The 15,535-nt window shown below is 38.4% G+C and overlaps 2 protein-coding genes across 2 annotated transcripts in view; both read right to left on the bottom strand.

Annotated features, from left to right (window-relative positions):
- si:ch211-196i2.1 (collagen alpha-1(I) chain) overlaps nucleotides 1–629 on the bottom strand; it is a 102,999-nt gene extending 102,370 nt beyond the window's left edge. The window contains exon 1 of the mRNA XM_042509703.1: nucleotides 506–629. Within this exon, the coding sequence (XP_042365637.1) occupies nucleotides 506–629 (124 nt within the window). The remainder of the gene's footprint in view (nucleotides 1–505) is intronic.
- Nucleotides 630–3,330: 2,701 nt separating this feature from the next.
- Nucleotides 3,331–15,535, bottom strand: part of cacna1bb (calcium channel, voltage-dependent, N type, alpha 1B subunit, b) — a 178,134-nt gene continuing 165,929 nt past the window's right edge. The window contains exons 46-49 of the mRNA XM_042509241.1: nucleotides 14,409–14,447; nucleotides 10,788–11,049; nucleotides 6,816–7,039; nucleotides 3,331–6,167 (exon numbers count right to left, since the gene is read on the bottom strand). Coding sequence (XP_042365175.1) covers nucleotides 5,610–6,167; nucleotides 6,816–7,039; nucleotides 10,788–11,049; nucleotides 14,409–14,447 — 1,083 coding nt within the window. The 3' untranslated portion in view covers nucleotides 3,331–5,609. The remainder of the gene's footprint in view (nucleotides 6,168–6,815; nucleotides 7,040–10,787; nucleotides 11,050–14,408; nucleotides 14,448–15,535) is intronic.

A 15,535-nucleotide genomic window follows, 5' to 3' on the forward strand; every position in this document is an offset into this window, starting at 1 on the left:
TTGTATTCCAAATTCTAAATTTCAACAAAAATATTTTAATATTATTGTACATATTGCTTCCAAATATTAGTTATTGGTCTAATTAAGAACTAATAATCGGTATCTGCCCTGAAAAAGCAATATTGGTCGACCCCTTATATTCATACGAGTTTAAAGCATGTATCAAACACAAAATAACACACTTTCAGTAATGAAATGTTTTTGCAATTTCAAGCTAGCACGGTCTTAGCAGCTAAAATTTATTTGGTTGGCAGTCACTCTAATGGAAAGCAAACCTAAGTTTCCGTCTTTGTTGATGTAAAACTGCTAAAAGTAAGTCAACAAACATCACACTTAATTGAATAATACCATGAATTTGCTCTGTTTACACTGAAGTCAAACAAATGTAACAGCCGGAAGTTTTTAATGTGTCGCACCTGCTAAGAGTCACGTCTTGAAACAAATGTTCACTCTGCTCAAATAACGACATTTGTCCGTTAATAAGCTCCACAGGTGTAACTCGTACCTGTCTGTGGCATCCCGGAACCGGACTCGCCTCCAAAATCCACCGGTTCATCGTCAGGTGAGGCGTTGCTCGTCGTCACGAGCCCCAGAAGGCAAAATGTCCACTTAAACCACCAGCAGGACATTTTCCTGGTTTAATCACTTTTTCAATTAAGATCTAAGGAGAGCCTAAATGTGCTCTGGGTATAACACCAGCTCTAGTGATGCTATCATGAGTCAACAGCGAGGGGCATTCTTGAAAAAAACACTTTTTGCCCTGAAAATTTGATAAACTAACTTGTCATCCTCTTCACCTCTACTCCTGCTGCTCAGACAGCACGAGCCTCTCTCCTCCTGCAGCTGCATCACCGAGAGGCCAAAAGAGCCAACGCAAGCCCCGCCCCTTTCCTATAATGTGGACCAATTACAATCCAGCAGGGCCTCCGCCCATTAGTTTTAAAGCCTGTCTATAACTTCTTTGCAAATTGTTGTTTTAATTAGAAAGAAAGATCAATTTTCTCTGAGAGACCTTTGGACCTGTCATCACTCCAGTCTAACTATACTGCAGCATGAGACAATGCATCATAGCTAAAGGACCCATATGAATATAATTATTGCTCTGCTTAATGGTTCCACATGAAAGCTTCCTATGAAAGAGCAAAACAACTTAGAAGTACCAGACCTCACTATTAGTCCTTATTGCATGTGTCTGTACAGATCACAGGATTGTAATATCATACAAATCCCAAATCTAATTTACTGTCAACTCTTACTCACTTTCATTAGGGCTGCAAGAACGGATTTTCAGACACTTGAGAGCAGCTGAAACAAACTGTGAGCACCTGACACATGAAGTTCACATGGTGGACTTCAATTGCTTGTCTAGTTATACTTTTGGGAAAAAAAAGTTTGAGTCCAGAGATCACAGCTAAAAGCTCTGTTACTTCAAGCAAAGTTTTGCTCTATTTCCATTTGCATTAAATTAATACTTTGCCTGCAAAATTACCTTTATTACTCACTGTGGGTTACCATGAGTTTGCCAAAAAAATTGTTTTTCTCATATGCCTCCATGGTGAACTATGAATCCAAAGAAGGGGAGCATTCCTTTAATGACCTCAGTGTTCAGCAGTTAAAGTGTTTAATTTGCATTTTTACTATTTTTACTTATTTCCTGTTAACACAAAATGCTTTTATTTTGAAGAGACAGAAATATGACGTATCAGAGTCATTACTGGATTCAAATTTAAACCCCAAAACCCAACCCAACCCCAGGTTTAAGAGATCTACATTTCACAGTTTCATAATCATACCTCTTTATTCAAGGACTTATATTCATATAAAATCTATAGGTACAGTCGAAATGACTGTGGGAGAGACAGTCAAGTAACAGATCAGGCAGCGAAGGATTCAGCCACTCCAGAACCTCTTTTCTGAGAAAGAGCCTTGTTTCCACTTTGGTGGTTCTGTGATAAAATGTTTTTCAAGCTCTTTTTTTTTTCTTTACCTGAAACAGATACATTGTGTTTTTAGATAATCAGAAAATACAACCCGCAAACAAATTGTACAAATCATTGACTGAATGAAGTCAAACAATGCCTCTTTTTTTCTTTTTCTTTTTTCCTTTTTTTTTTCCTTTTTCTTTTTTTGCACATGCACATTTTCATTTCAGAACATGCAAACAGGACCTGTCCAGCGGGGGCAGTCATAGTAAAACCTTGGAGAAGTTGGCACCCTGTTCATGTTGGTCTCACTGGTGGTCTGAAAATGAAGGATCTTTTTAAAATCTACCGTTTAAGTTTTAACACAAATCTGTGTGCCAATATGGCATCTTACAGCAACGTTTAAAGACGGTATGGCGACAAGCAATCTATTTTGTTACCTTGACAAAGAATAGAGCATCAACCACAGACAGACCTTAAGGTCTATAATGTCGCCTTTTGGATGGCCCATCAAATAGATTGCACAAATATGAGACACCAGTAAGTAAAATTAAAACACAAGAAATGATGACACTTGGATCAAATTATATTTTTAAATAATTTACATGTTCATAAACTTGCTTAGTGTCAAGTCAGGGCAATACAAGGAGCACCAAGAGATTTAGTCTATTATTTTGATCTAGTCTGTATTTTGATTCTGAATATACAAAGTGAGATATTCCCGATATGTGCATAATTTGTTTTATTTAACTGGGTCCCTCACTGATATTCAAATTCCCAAACTCACAATTTGGACAAATCCCTTTTTAAAAAATCCTCTATCTGCACAAAAAACTTAAATTGTTCTTCTGGCATTTAATCTCTAAGCAAAGGGAGATTTTGCTATCAGAAGGTCTAGTTCTCATCTGTAGTCCACCAGAAAAAGGCTGAAAGACAAATGAGGAGACAATAGCTGTTTATAATTTTTAATTTATCTGCAATCATGTGCAGTTATCTGTCAACAGAGACTGGCCAAAATGATGCAAACACCCTCAAAAAGTACCAATGCTTGTGTACTGTGTTGCCAATTGGACTGTAAACAATGACTGGTGCATGGATTAGACATTGGCCGCCGTCATCCAGATATCCGCTGGCTATTCAGGAACCCTTTAAATATTGACAGTTGCCCCTGGAGGCAAAATCATTGTTAGACCAATAGCTGGGTTCCAAAACTGAATCTCATTTAAATCTAAAGGTTTTCTGTCAAATATATGCATTTACAATAACTGTAACTGCAGACATAGCTAAGATTGTGACACAGCTGCAGTTAGGCACTAAAACTGCTTGATTAGGTTTAGAAAAGCATAATGGTTTAGTTTTTTTTACTTTTTAACACAAGACACAAACAGCGGTGTGCTGAGTGAAAGTCCTGTGTTTGTTTGAACCATTCATCCACCTTGACCTTTTCTGTGCACTGACTTTGCAACTGAAGGCTGCAACCTAACAATAAATGTGAATATGGGTCATAATCAGCTGTTCCACAGACATCATTAACAGTCTAATTTGTTTGTTTAGACAGTCTCACTACACAAAACAAATGTGTACTATTCCACATTGTAAAAATGCACTATTTACTTCTGTTTAAGTAACAGGAAGGGAATCACTGAGCTTTTCTAAGACATAAAATTTACATATTTGTGACTCAATTTTTTAAAAATCCATGTTTTCACTTGGAACCAAAAGGCTTAGGGATGCCAGAGACAGGATTGGGGATTCAGACTAACACAGTCTTGGTTTCTGTATTTTACATGGTATTTGTTGCCAATAAAAAAAACAAAAATATTAAGATATTAACAGCCTTTTCCTTTAAGGAGATATGTCATGCCCAGTGGGAGGTGGGAAAGAGTCTAGTGCCTGGTGGGTCAACTGTCAGAAATTGATAAATCAAAATATAGCTTCAGGTCTGGGGTCTCAAATCTGGCAGTACAACTTCAGTTCTTATGGCACTGATGTTTTGGGCACATGTGGAACTCTAGTAACGACACAAAATGTTATTTCAGCCTCTGTTAATGACAGAAAGGCGCACACTGAAACAATTTTATAAATCATTTTTGCCTGCTTTTTTAAGCAAGTATAAAACAATTATTTAAAAACACAACTTGACCCAAGTTTGGAAAGAGCAGTTTTATAATTTGGGTGGTTCTATCTGGGTAGGCTTCATGCAGTCAAATTGCCAACCTCAACAATGCCCTGTGATTCACATATATCAGCTTTGATACCATTTGTGCCTCAGTGTGTTAACTGTACATCATAATATACATTTACATCTAACATCTCTTCACACATTAATGTAAAATTTGGTCGCAGTCACACTAAAGCCTGAACCTGGAGATTCCAGAGGGTAAAGCTACAGGGCAGATGAAGTGTCGTCTTGTTGCATAGCCCTATTTTAAGTCAACAGTCAGCAGCAACAACACAACTCTTTATTGTACCTGTGAGTACACAAACAGGTAACCTCTCCTAGAAATCCTCACACAATACTGCTCTCAGAGGAACAAGATAAGAAACCCACGAAATTTGGGCAAATATGGCAGAGATGAGTGTGTTTGAGGCGGCAAGTGTTTCTGAATATGAGAAATTTTGTAGATCGGAAATCAAAAAATGGCACTTTTCTCCATTCAGAGACCGTTTCTACCAACTGGCCTGCAGTATATTTGAAAGAGAAAGGCAAATGCTTACCACACACCCTTAAGCAAAAATACAGACACTATTTTTTTGACAAGCTCAAGACCCTGGCATGCACTACATTGCTTACTTTGGATCTGTAATTCGGACTGACCTACCACAAGATTCAGTACAAAAAGTTTTTTTTTTGCATTCTGTCTATTATACCAGATTTGTTCTCAACACTTTTTACTTAACTGTGTACGTACATACTTAAACCCTCTACTGTATATTCAAGTCCATCTGACCAGGCTGCATCTTATACATCTTGGAAAACGAGGCACTTAGTATTCAGCCACAGAAAAGAGTCCCTATGTGCACTCAAAAAATTTACATCTGGTACAATTTTCAAAAATGTGATCACGAAAACTGGGCTCTAGTCCTATTTTAACCCTTCCCAATGTTTAGTTTTTGTCACATTACTCACTGTGTCTCTTCTAATGGCAGAAGACCAACATAAAATGGTTCCTAATTTGGTGATAACCCCAAAGTAATTTGGTGGAAGCATCAATATGATAAAGTTAAAAATTCTTCTCTCTCCTACATGGCAACCATAAACAAAATGAAACATACAAAAATAAAAAAAAAACAGTGTTGTGAGCAGCCATATTAACACCAGGAATGAGGCATTCAGATCAGTCGGAAACACACTCAAAGAATGAGGAGATTTTGGCTTTTGTCTCCTGCTCCATCACTGATTTTACTGGCCAAGGCAAAATACTTAAGGGTCTTCACAGGTGCTATAATTTCAGTGCAAGTAAAGGGGGTAAAAAAACGTCATTAGTGTCTTTTTTTCCTTTAAAAGTTTGTATAAAAAAGGAGAGTAACACTACAAAGCTGGAATGATTTTTGATCCCCTTTAACAGCACTTTCCACTGGCTTTTTCCTCTGTCCTTCTGGCTCCTTATCAGCTCATCGGACCTGATGTGAGCGCTGTACAACACTAATAATCTTCTTGTCCACAGCTTACAGTTTTCCGCCACATTAGCACCAGTCTTCTTCTTCCCTCTCCCTGAGACTTCCTGTTCCTCGGCTCCCTGGCCCGGATGCAGAGTTGACCCCTAAGGTGAAGTGGTACCCGTTAGGCACCACCCCCGCCCGACTCTGCGTGGTGGCCACTGTGACGGGCGCAGCAGCAATTCCGTGTGAAGCCGATGCTGTGGTGGAGGCAACGGTTCGGGCAGGGCGTCCCCCTCCGTGGCTGCTTACAGTTTCCTTGAAGTCCTCTTCGAGAAGAGCTTGTTGAGAAGCAACCTGTCGGTTTAAATTAGAGTCTGAACCAATGCGGGTGACCGGTATCGGGGACTCGTCCTGGGCCCAGTGTAAGCGGTCGTGCTCTGAAAGGCCACGGCTGAAGCGAGTCTGCTGCCCCGTCGGAGCAGTGCTGGCAGCAGACGGGAGAGGCGAGGAGTTGGCAGTCTTGTAGGCCACGGCAGGACGGGGGGTGAGGGGCGTCTGCGGGAGCTGCCTGCGACCACGGCCCGGAGTGCTCGAGCCAGAGGGGAGCGTTACAGGGCCAGCTTTGAGCACACTGCTACCATGCTGAGGAAACAAATGATATATAATACTTAGTTTTTTTTGGTTTTTTTTGTTCTAGCACATAGACTGTATATAAAGATGGATGACGCGCCCCCAGTTATCTCCGCTATGCTTAAGTGAAGCTGAAATATCACGGATACAGCTGTTGCTATCTTGCGCTGTCATTCGGAGCCTGAGTCTGTGCAGTAGCAATATCCATGGTGGGGGAGTCCTACCCAAAACACCTGTCTGACCAGTTGGGAACAGCCCCATTAAATGTGAGTGCATGGATTGGCTGTCAGAACTGTCAACCATGGTGAAAAATCCCCTTTTTGTAGAATTGAATAACTCATTAAAACTAAACTTATCAGAAAAATTATTACATAAAAAGCATCAGGGTGATGAGATCCACCTTCAGTGTCAGAAACCATCTTTTGGAAAAATTTATTTGGCGTGCACTGCAACCAGACGCCGGGGGTGATCGAGATTTAAAGTTACACTTTGCAGGAACTGTCATGTTGTCCATCTTTATACACAGTCTATGGTCATCATGACATGAAACAACAATTTTTGGCTTAAAAACATTGAACAAAACAAATGTATGAATACAACAAACAAATTATTAGTCACATTATTAATTATTTAGTCTGTAGAATATGGCAGGTAGCTCACCTGTTTGAGCAAACCAGCGTCCTGTCCCTCTCCGGGAGACGTGGATCGACTGGGACCGGCTGACTTGGTGTGACACTGCTCCCTGCTGCCGTAACGCTCACAGGAGTAGTAGCGCTGCTTCTCTCCTGCTGACGAGTGGTGCCTCCTCTCATGAGGCCGGCTGCGGTCGCGCTCCCTGGCTCGTTCTCTGGACAAACCTTCAGCTGAAGGGTCGGTGAAGGAATCTGCAGGGTTGCACCAGCAAATAAAATGAGGATAATCACGTGCAAAATAAAGTTTAAGGTTAAGCTGTCACTTTTAGAATCTCATCATCTTCTACAAATGTAGAAAAAATCCTATCCTTGAATGAAAGGAGAAGAAGAACGCAAAATGCCTTTATAAAAGTGCAAGGCATAAAGTGCAAGTGAAAGTTTGTTTGGACTGACTCCAAACATTTTAGATTGCCCCAAACTATGAGTAAATGTGTTGAATGCCTCAGTTCAGCTGCATGTACCATTCAAAGTGATATTTACTGCAGCGCAAATAGAAACAAAGCCAATGAGAATATATGAACGGTAACACTTTATAATATTAATGTTAATGTGACTTTATTAATGTCATTAATAAATGGTAAATTGATGATTAACTAAACTTAGGTTAATGGATATTGTGTTGTTAAACAAACCATGACATTTTTACTTATTATTAGTAATGCTATAATTAATGCTATTTTCACAGTTTATTGTTCTACACATTATTTATAATATATATTAAGTACTTGTTAATGGCTATTATGAAGCTTAAAAGTGATGATTATACCTTGTCAATAAATACTGTGTAGTGCATCTGTAAATATTCCAACTTTACAATAGTCACTCAAATAATGTTTACAAATACACTACACAGTATTTCACCTTTAAGCAAGTTTACGATAACCATACTATTAACTTAGTTATCAATTTATTAATGATGGTTATTATAATGTGTCATCAAGTTGTGTAATTTCTTTAGCATTGTGTTGAACATTTTAAATTTTTAAAATGTGTATTGGCTTATTTGTGTGTGTGCTTCCATCGAGACTATGGGTGTGTGGCATAAAGCAAAGCACTGTGGTGAAATTATTCTCTTCAGCGCTGGAATAATTCCAGTTTTCAGATTAAAACCTCGATGACAGAAACACAGAAGCCTATTCATCATCCTGATGTGTCAGATCTGCGTCGAGAATGACATGCTGTGAGGAGTGAAACTCTCCTCCACTGTCTTGCTTCTTCTCTCAGTGTAATAGATGTAGAGGGGGCTGCTGGATGTTCTGCTATCTCACCAAGACGTACTCATAAATCCTGTCCACTGTGGCCTTTTATCTCAGTAATAAAGCCCAGCTGCTGCCCTCCAGTGTTAACACAAAAAACACCCTGCCACCAGCACTCAGGCTGCAATGGCTCTAGCAGATGACCTCTGATGGCAAAGTGTGGGACCACAATCTTCTATACTGCAAAGATGAATCTTAACAAGTCGCAAAAATTAGCCTCAAAAGTTCCTTACCCTCTTTACACATTTCTACCCATGTTTTTTGTCCAACTTATGTTAGCAGATACAGTTTTGTAATCATTCTTGTAGGAGCATTTTTGGATACTGTGACAATGTGACACATAGGATTTAAAGGCCAGCTCAAGAAAAGTGTCCTAAAATCTGAAAATAATAAAAAGTAATAAACAATAAACCCACATGCAATGTGTGAAAAGGATTCTATGTAATGCTGATCACTGTTGCTGCTCAGTATCTCTGAGGTGTTTGAGCATCGCTGAAGCACCAACATGTGTACTTCCTTTGGATGTTTCTGTTCAGAACTGGTGTAATGCATATTTGTCTGACAGAAAAGAGGCAATCTGTACTGATGGTGTCAAAACAACCCCCTTTGAGATAACTAGGGGGTACCACAAGGTTATATGCTGGGTCTTTCACTATTTACTCTTTGCATGAACAATCTAATCTGAAAACAGAACTATAATATCAACTTTTATGCAGATGATACCGTCTTTTATGTATGTTGCTCTCTAAAATATATCATAATAAATCATTTACGGTTTGTGTTATTGTGTGACTTTGGTAAGTCTATAATTAACACCAAAGTCACACAGTGACACAAACTAACTAGCTGTTCAAGACAGTGGTAGACCAGCAGCTGCCTTCTTCAGTGAGGTAACTTTGCTGTTTTTGTGAACTGAGTCTGGCTTTGAAGAGTACAAAAATAAATTTCACTTTCTGTTCTGTCCGTCAGAAAGGGCTGTCTGTTTGGGGATTACTGAACAACTAACTGGATAAATAAGACTGGATTATACTGCACAAGTGACATGTCAGTCATAGTTTGTGGATTCCTCTTTCTTCAATGTAACACATAATGAGTAACTGATATACAAATGGTCATTTGGGGATTAAGTATTCCTTTAAAGCAAGTGAAGCAATATGACAAATACAATCATTTTCAGTGTGTCTCAACAGCAACTGATCTAACTCAGTATGAAAAAATAGATACTCATTTTATTTCTAGGATTTTACAGATGAACCCAAAGTTCAGCTTAAGTGGGAGAAATCGCCTCAATAATGGTAGCCAAAACTGCTGCTGCAGCCTGTTTATGTGTCAAAAGTATTTAGACTTTAGATGCATAGTGCAATGTGCATGTGTCTATTTACAGTTTGTGAAAAGTGAGATTGAATGGTTTGTGTATTTGTAACAAGACAAAACCTTTTTCTTGATGTGGCACAGCTTGTGTCTTCTTTTTTAAATGAAGATAATGTTCATTTACCCTTTTTTTCTGATGTATTTTGCAGCTCTAAGTGTGAAATCTGTGGAGCTCAGACAACATTTCATAAATCTAACTGTTGAGGTCAGAGGGAACAAAAGGAGCAGCTGATGAAAAAAGGGGGAAAAATCCCCAGCAAAGCAGATTTTCCTCTGAGAGCTCACAACTCTCTCTGCTAATCAGATGGAAAGCCTGACATGTAAAATCCCTGGTTGAAGTGCGGCAGAAAGCCCTTCACCTACATAACCCGATCATGGAACTTTAATCCCATAAAGAATTTCTGCAGCTACGTTGAGACATCCAAGTAATCTGCAAGGATAGCCTGGCCTGCCATCGCTGTTTCTCCATTAAAGTGATGCCAAGTTTCTCTGTGGATATTCTCTTCACTTTATTACATGAATTAATATTGCTGTGTTAAATGAATTTATCTCTCAACAACCTAAAATACGTCGGTTAATGAACTTTTTAAAAACACCAATCAAATACTAAAGTTCATCATTTTACTATGAAAATGTCATCACGTAGAGCTTCACATCATGATGTTAAGCATTGTGAATGTTAAGCGCTGTTTTTTATGAATGTAGATAGTTTTTGTATCGTTATTGAGGTTTCAAATGTTTTTTTGGCACCACAAGCCAAAACATCTAGTTCCATTGTGTTAGAGATGAGTGCAGACATCTTTACAGTCGACACTCTGCAACTCACACCAAAACAATCTAGACTGATAAATAGCACTACAGGTAAGAGTCAAAATATGTAGTTTTGATTCTGGGTGGTGTCCCTTTAAGATCTTCTCGAGTTAGATACTTAACCCTTTGAAATTTTTGCATTTTGGCTTGATTTTTTTTTCAAAAGTCTGGGAAGAAGTAATAAGAAAATGGCGAATTAAGCAAAAGAAGAAAAGAAAGAATTGTGAAAAAAGGGTAAAATAATAATTGTAATAATAATAATTATAAATATACTTTTCTCTCTTCTTTTTCTAATAAATTTTCAGATCATTTTCTTTTCCTAATTTTTTACAATTTGTAGGACATCTCCTGCCTAGATGCTTAGTGTCTTTTAAGCCATGTTTTCAAAAGAAATTAATTCAATTTGCTCAGACGCATCTGAAAGGCGTCATCATCATGCGACCTGACTGAGAGTGAGTGAAACGGGACCACAAGTGGGAAACAAAAGTCAGTTTTTGTCTCACCAACAGTGCTGGACGGCTGCACTGACGCAGCTCTATCCAGGGACTTCTGCTTCTTGTCTTTGTCCTTGTCCCTGCGTCTGTGGCAGCGGTGGTGGTGGTGATGGTGGTGGGCTCTGTCCTGGCCCTGTACTTGCCCCGCCCCTGCTGATGACTGGGCCAAACTGGGCCGTTCCAGGTCGTACTCCCTCAGCCCGGCCTCCTGGTGGCGCTGCGGCGTCAGCGAGGATGCTGAGCGTCTAATGGGACTGAGGTCCACAATTGGCTGAGAGGGCAAGAGAAACGTGGAGAGGCGTGAGGTGAAAGCAGAGCAGAAGGGTGGCTGTAGGGGTTTTACCCAAACCACTTGTACTGGATCACCAAGATATCCACGACACACAAATGACACAACCAGTGGACGGCAATCTTTTGTCTTAAGACCGACGATCTACCCGTTCTTCTCCAGGCACAGATGTAAGAAAAGTTTGAGAAGAATGAACACAAATTTGTGACAAAATTTTTATACTTACCGTTACAGAACTTAAATAATATGTAAGCTAGCAGATGTCTCTGCTAGTGAACAAAGAAGAGGTAGAGTGTTGACAGTGGCCTTTTGGGAATTTTTGCTTTTTCAACATGTTTCTTTTTACCTTAGAAAGAAGTGTAACCTGTCTTTAAATAACTAATACTTGCTTTTCAACACATTATGTTTTATTTAAAAGGACCACGGCACTGAAAGTAGATGCTAAAAAAATGTTTTGGCTTGAAATAACCAGTTTTAAACATTGGCTCACAGCTTGGCAGCATCTTACCTAGGTTTCATCTCATCCACTTTTCCCTCCATATCCAGATGACAGCACATACTGTATAATATGTCACTTTGGAAAATGTTAATGTATGACCATGGTTTGCAGAAAAGTAAAATCCCAAAATTTTCTTATGGCGGCTGGGCCACATATAGAGCATTATCAGCATTAAGTAAGAGTCCTGTTTCTGTTCATCTGTTCATCTGTTCACTCTTATTTTAGCTCTGTTTTTGGTCTCTACCAACTCCAGCATAAAGCGTGCAGACTGTACAGTACATAGTTTTAAATGCTAAAAACAGCTTCCTGCTGCTAAAAACCACGCTATAAAAGCGGTGAGAGTAAAACAAAACAATCAAATTGTGCACAGGTCTCCCTTAAGCTGAGAGAAGCTGCAGAATCAGGTTATAATCCTCTGTAGGTCAATGGCAAGCCCCTTAATGACATACTGTACTATGATGTTTTTTTTATCATTTTTTCAGATTCTAAAATGAAGGGTTTTCATCATTTTTGATGAAATACAATACTTAAATGTTTTTTTTCATGATTTTTGAAGACACACATGAAATTACATTTTTCACAATTTCTGGTGACTTATTATATGATGATTGGGTTTTTTTTTGATAAAATCTAACGACTAAATATACTACTATACTTTTTTTCATGATTTTTGATTATATACTGTACTTTGAGATTATTCTGGGTTTTTTTACTACATAATATATGCTTTTTTGATGATATACTATAATATGACGTTTTTCATGATTTTTGATGACATACAGTATTGTGACTTTTTATCCTTTTTGACCACAAACTATACTCTGACGACATACTATACTTTGGCATTTTTTGACAATTTTTTTTACGACATTTTACACTATGTTTTTTTTCATTATTTTAGACAACATATTATACTAGGTATAGGTTTTCTTGTGATTTGATGCTATACAATGAGAATTTTTCTTTATTTTTCATGTCGTACTATAGTAAAGTATGTTGTCAAAAAGTATGAAAATACATCATAGTATAAAATGTCATCAAATATGATGAAAAAAGTCGTAGAAAATGTTCACACTGTTAAAACATTGCTACCATTTGTATTAGTATTCAGTGGTGTGTTCCTTTAAAATCTTACACTTGCCAATTTTTCTCTCCAGGAATTAATACTTAAACTAAAGCACTGAGGTCACTGACACTCACCCCACCTCATTCTTATCTTACTGACCCGTACAGCTACCAGGTAACAAACTGATGTGATAGGGAACTGGAACAGCAGCAAAGTTACCACCCCACCTGCTGGTTACTGCTTAGACTATGTTTGACTATTTTTGCCTCATGATTTTACATCCCAAATATATCAGTATTTATCTGAATTGCGGAGCTTCTAGTGCTAAAATGCATTCAGTCATAATAGGATAAAGATCTCTGAATATCCACTGAATGACACTATTATTTTCATTAACTCCTTGAAACTTGAGCAAATTGGTTTGATTAATACAAAAACATAGAGAAAAGGCACTGAATAACTTAACAAGAGATAGATTAAAAAAACAGCAAGAAAATTATCTGGAAAAAAGCACACAAAAAAAGAAAAATGAAAACCATAGACAAACAAGAAAAAAGTGATAAAAAGATAAACACAATATACAGATACTTTTTGCTCTACATCATAACTCTAAAAGCATAATCATTATAATTAGAAATATTCATTTTCTAAGCATTCATTCATTGCATTCATTTTTTTTTAATTTTCTAGTAATCCTACCTTTGTAAAAACAAACTTTCAGGTCATTGCTAACTAATTTTTCACAATTTGTGAGACAGTACTTGCCAATTTAGTCATGCTCTTTTTTTCCTATATTTTTTAAAGAAATCAAACCATATCCCTGACGTTTCAAAGCGTTAAATAGCTCGTGGAAGCCATCTGAACGCAGCATTTATAAACTGATGTCCATCCAGGTTTCAAAGGGTTAACTGCTCTCACAGACAGATGTAGGGTGGTTGCACTGTTCCTCCTGTTCCTACCCCACAGCACATCCTGTAGCTACAGTCAGAGACAACGATATCACAACACTGCAGAAAATATCCATATTACCAACTCATTTTATCCAGTATGCAGTCTTAAAATCTTATGTACTTTTAAGATAAATGTTATAATGTGCCAAAGGAAATCCCCTTATTTCTTTCATACCAATAAAGAGTCTGAAAGTGAGGGTCAGTAAAAGATATTAAATAAATCTTTTGTTTTAATGAGTGAAATATAAGATTTTAAGACTGAAAGTAACATCAAATGACAGATAAGGTTAGACGGTTTTTTGTGGTGAAGTTAAAAGAAAAGAGTTATTTCAAAGCAAGAAAGCAGCAGTACTGTCCCTGCCTTGTTCCACAATCACATCGACCCACAAAAAAAACTACACACTACTACACTACTACATAATGAAACTCACGTACAGTACACAAACACATTTTTACCAAAGTGTAGTACTGTACTGCTGTAGTTAATGGCTGTAAAGCAGGACAGAGTGTTTGATGTACCCCAGATACACATACAAATACTTTTCCAGGGATGTTGGTATGTTTCATGGACAATGTAAATTAGTGTGTTACATGTGATGTATCTATCAGTAATTCATGGGATGACCAGTGTATATACTGTATATGTAGGAGGGTCACTTTGTCCATGATGGCAGGAGGGTGTGAGCTCTGCACTGAGATGAGAGGAGCACATGGAGGCAAACACAGACATGAGAGAAGAAGAAAAAGAGGGCAAGGACGAGAGGAGGAGAGAGGAGGAAGAAGAGGAGAAAAGAGAGAGAGAGGTGGCACAACAGGTGGTACATACTGCCAGGTGGGTCCCAGGGGCGTGGCGAGGGTGGCTCCGCTATCAGACAGCACACACAAGAGGGAGGTGGGCAAAACATTAGCAGTGGGCATTGAAATTAGGAGAAAGGGAAGACAGAAAAGGAGAGAAGAGACTCAGGAGAGATAAGGCTGGTGATATTTTATATTTTCTCTTTGTCAATGAGTGGTAATAAAATACCAAAACCAAAACTTATTTGACGTCCTGTAGATGTTTGTTGTCCAGTTGCTTTTTAGGCCCCAAACATGGATGTATTTTGGGGTATGATTGATGTGTTTCCTGCAGCTTTTTAGCCCTCAAAGTATGCAGTCCCATGGCTGTTTCCCACTGTTTTTTTAGACCCCAAATGTGGGTGTTTTTTAGTGTCCCGTGAATGTTTTTCCAGTGACTTTTTAGCCCCCTGTGTGGGTCGTGTTTTAGGGAATGATTGCTTTGCTACCATTCGGGTTATAGCCCTTGAATGTGTGCATTTTTTTAGCAGTCTGTGGCTGTCTTTCCAGCAGCTTTTTATCTCCTAAAAGTGGTTGTATTTAATCATCCTGTGGCTGTTTATCCAGCGGCTTTTTAGCCCCCAAATATGACTATGTCTATGATCTGTGGCTTTTTCCTCAGCACTTCTTGTAGTTTTTGGGCGAATGGTTGCAAATTTTAAAGGGCCCTTCGACTGTATCTCCAGCGGCTTTTTAGCCCCTAAACATTTTTTTTAGTGTCACATGGCTGTATCCCAGTGGTATTTTAACCCTCAGCGTGGGTGTTTTTTAGCAACCTGTAGCTGTTTTAATAGCAACTTTTTAGTCCTGACATGAGGGGATTTTTTTAGCAAATAGTTGTTGTTTCCTGTGACTTTTTTACTCTTGAATGTGTGCATTTTAGTGACCTGTATTTGTGAATGGCTTTAAAAGCACTGCATCAACAGAACAAAGAGACAAAGCGGGGAAATATTGAGAGATGACTAACACATTGTTGGTTTTGGTCTTTTCATGGGATTTGTTGACAAGAAACAAAAATACAGTGCAACACCAGCCTTATCCACTAAAGAGAAAAAGAGAGCGAGTGATCCAAATGCAACATAAACATAAGGAAAGCACATGTTAAGTGTTGTGGCAGAG

This window comes from Plectropomus leopardus, chromosome 20, assembly GCF_008729295.1.
Source record: "Plectropomus leopardus isolate mb chromosome 20, YSFRI_Pleo_2.0, whole genome shotgun sequence".
In the NCBI taxonomy this organism is placed as follows: Eukaryota; Metazoa; Chordata; class Actinopteri; order Perciformes; family Serranidae; genus Plectropomus; species Plectropomus leopardus.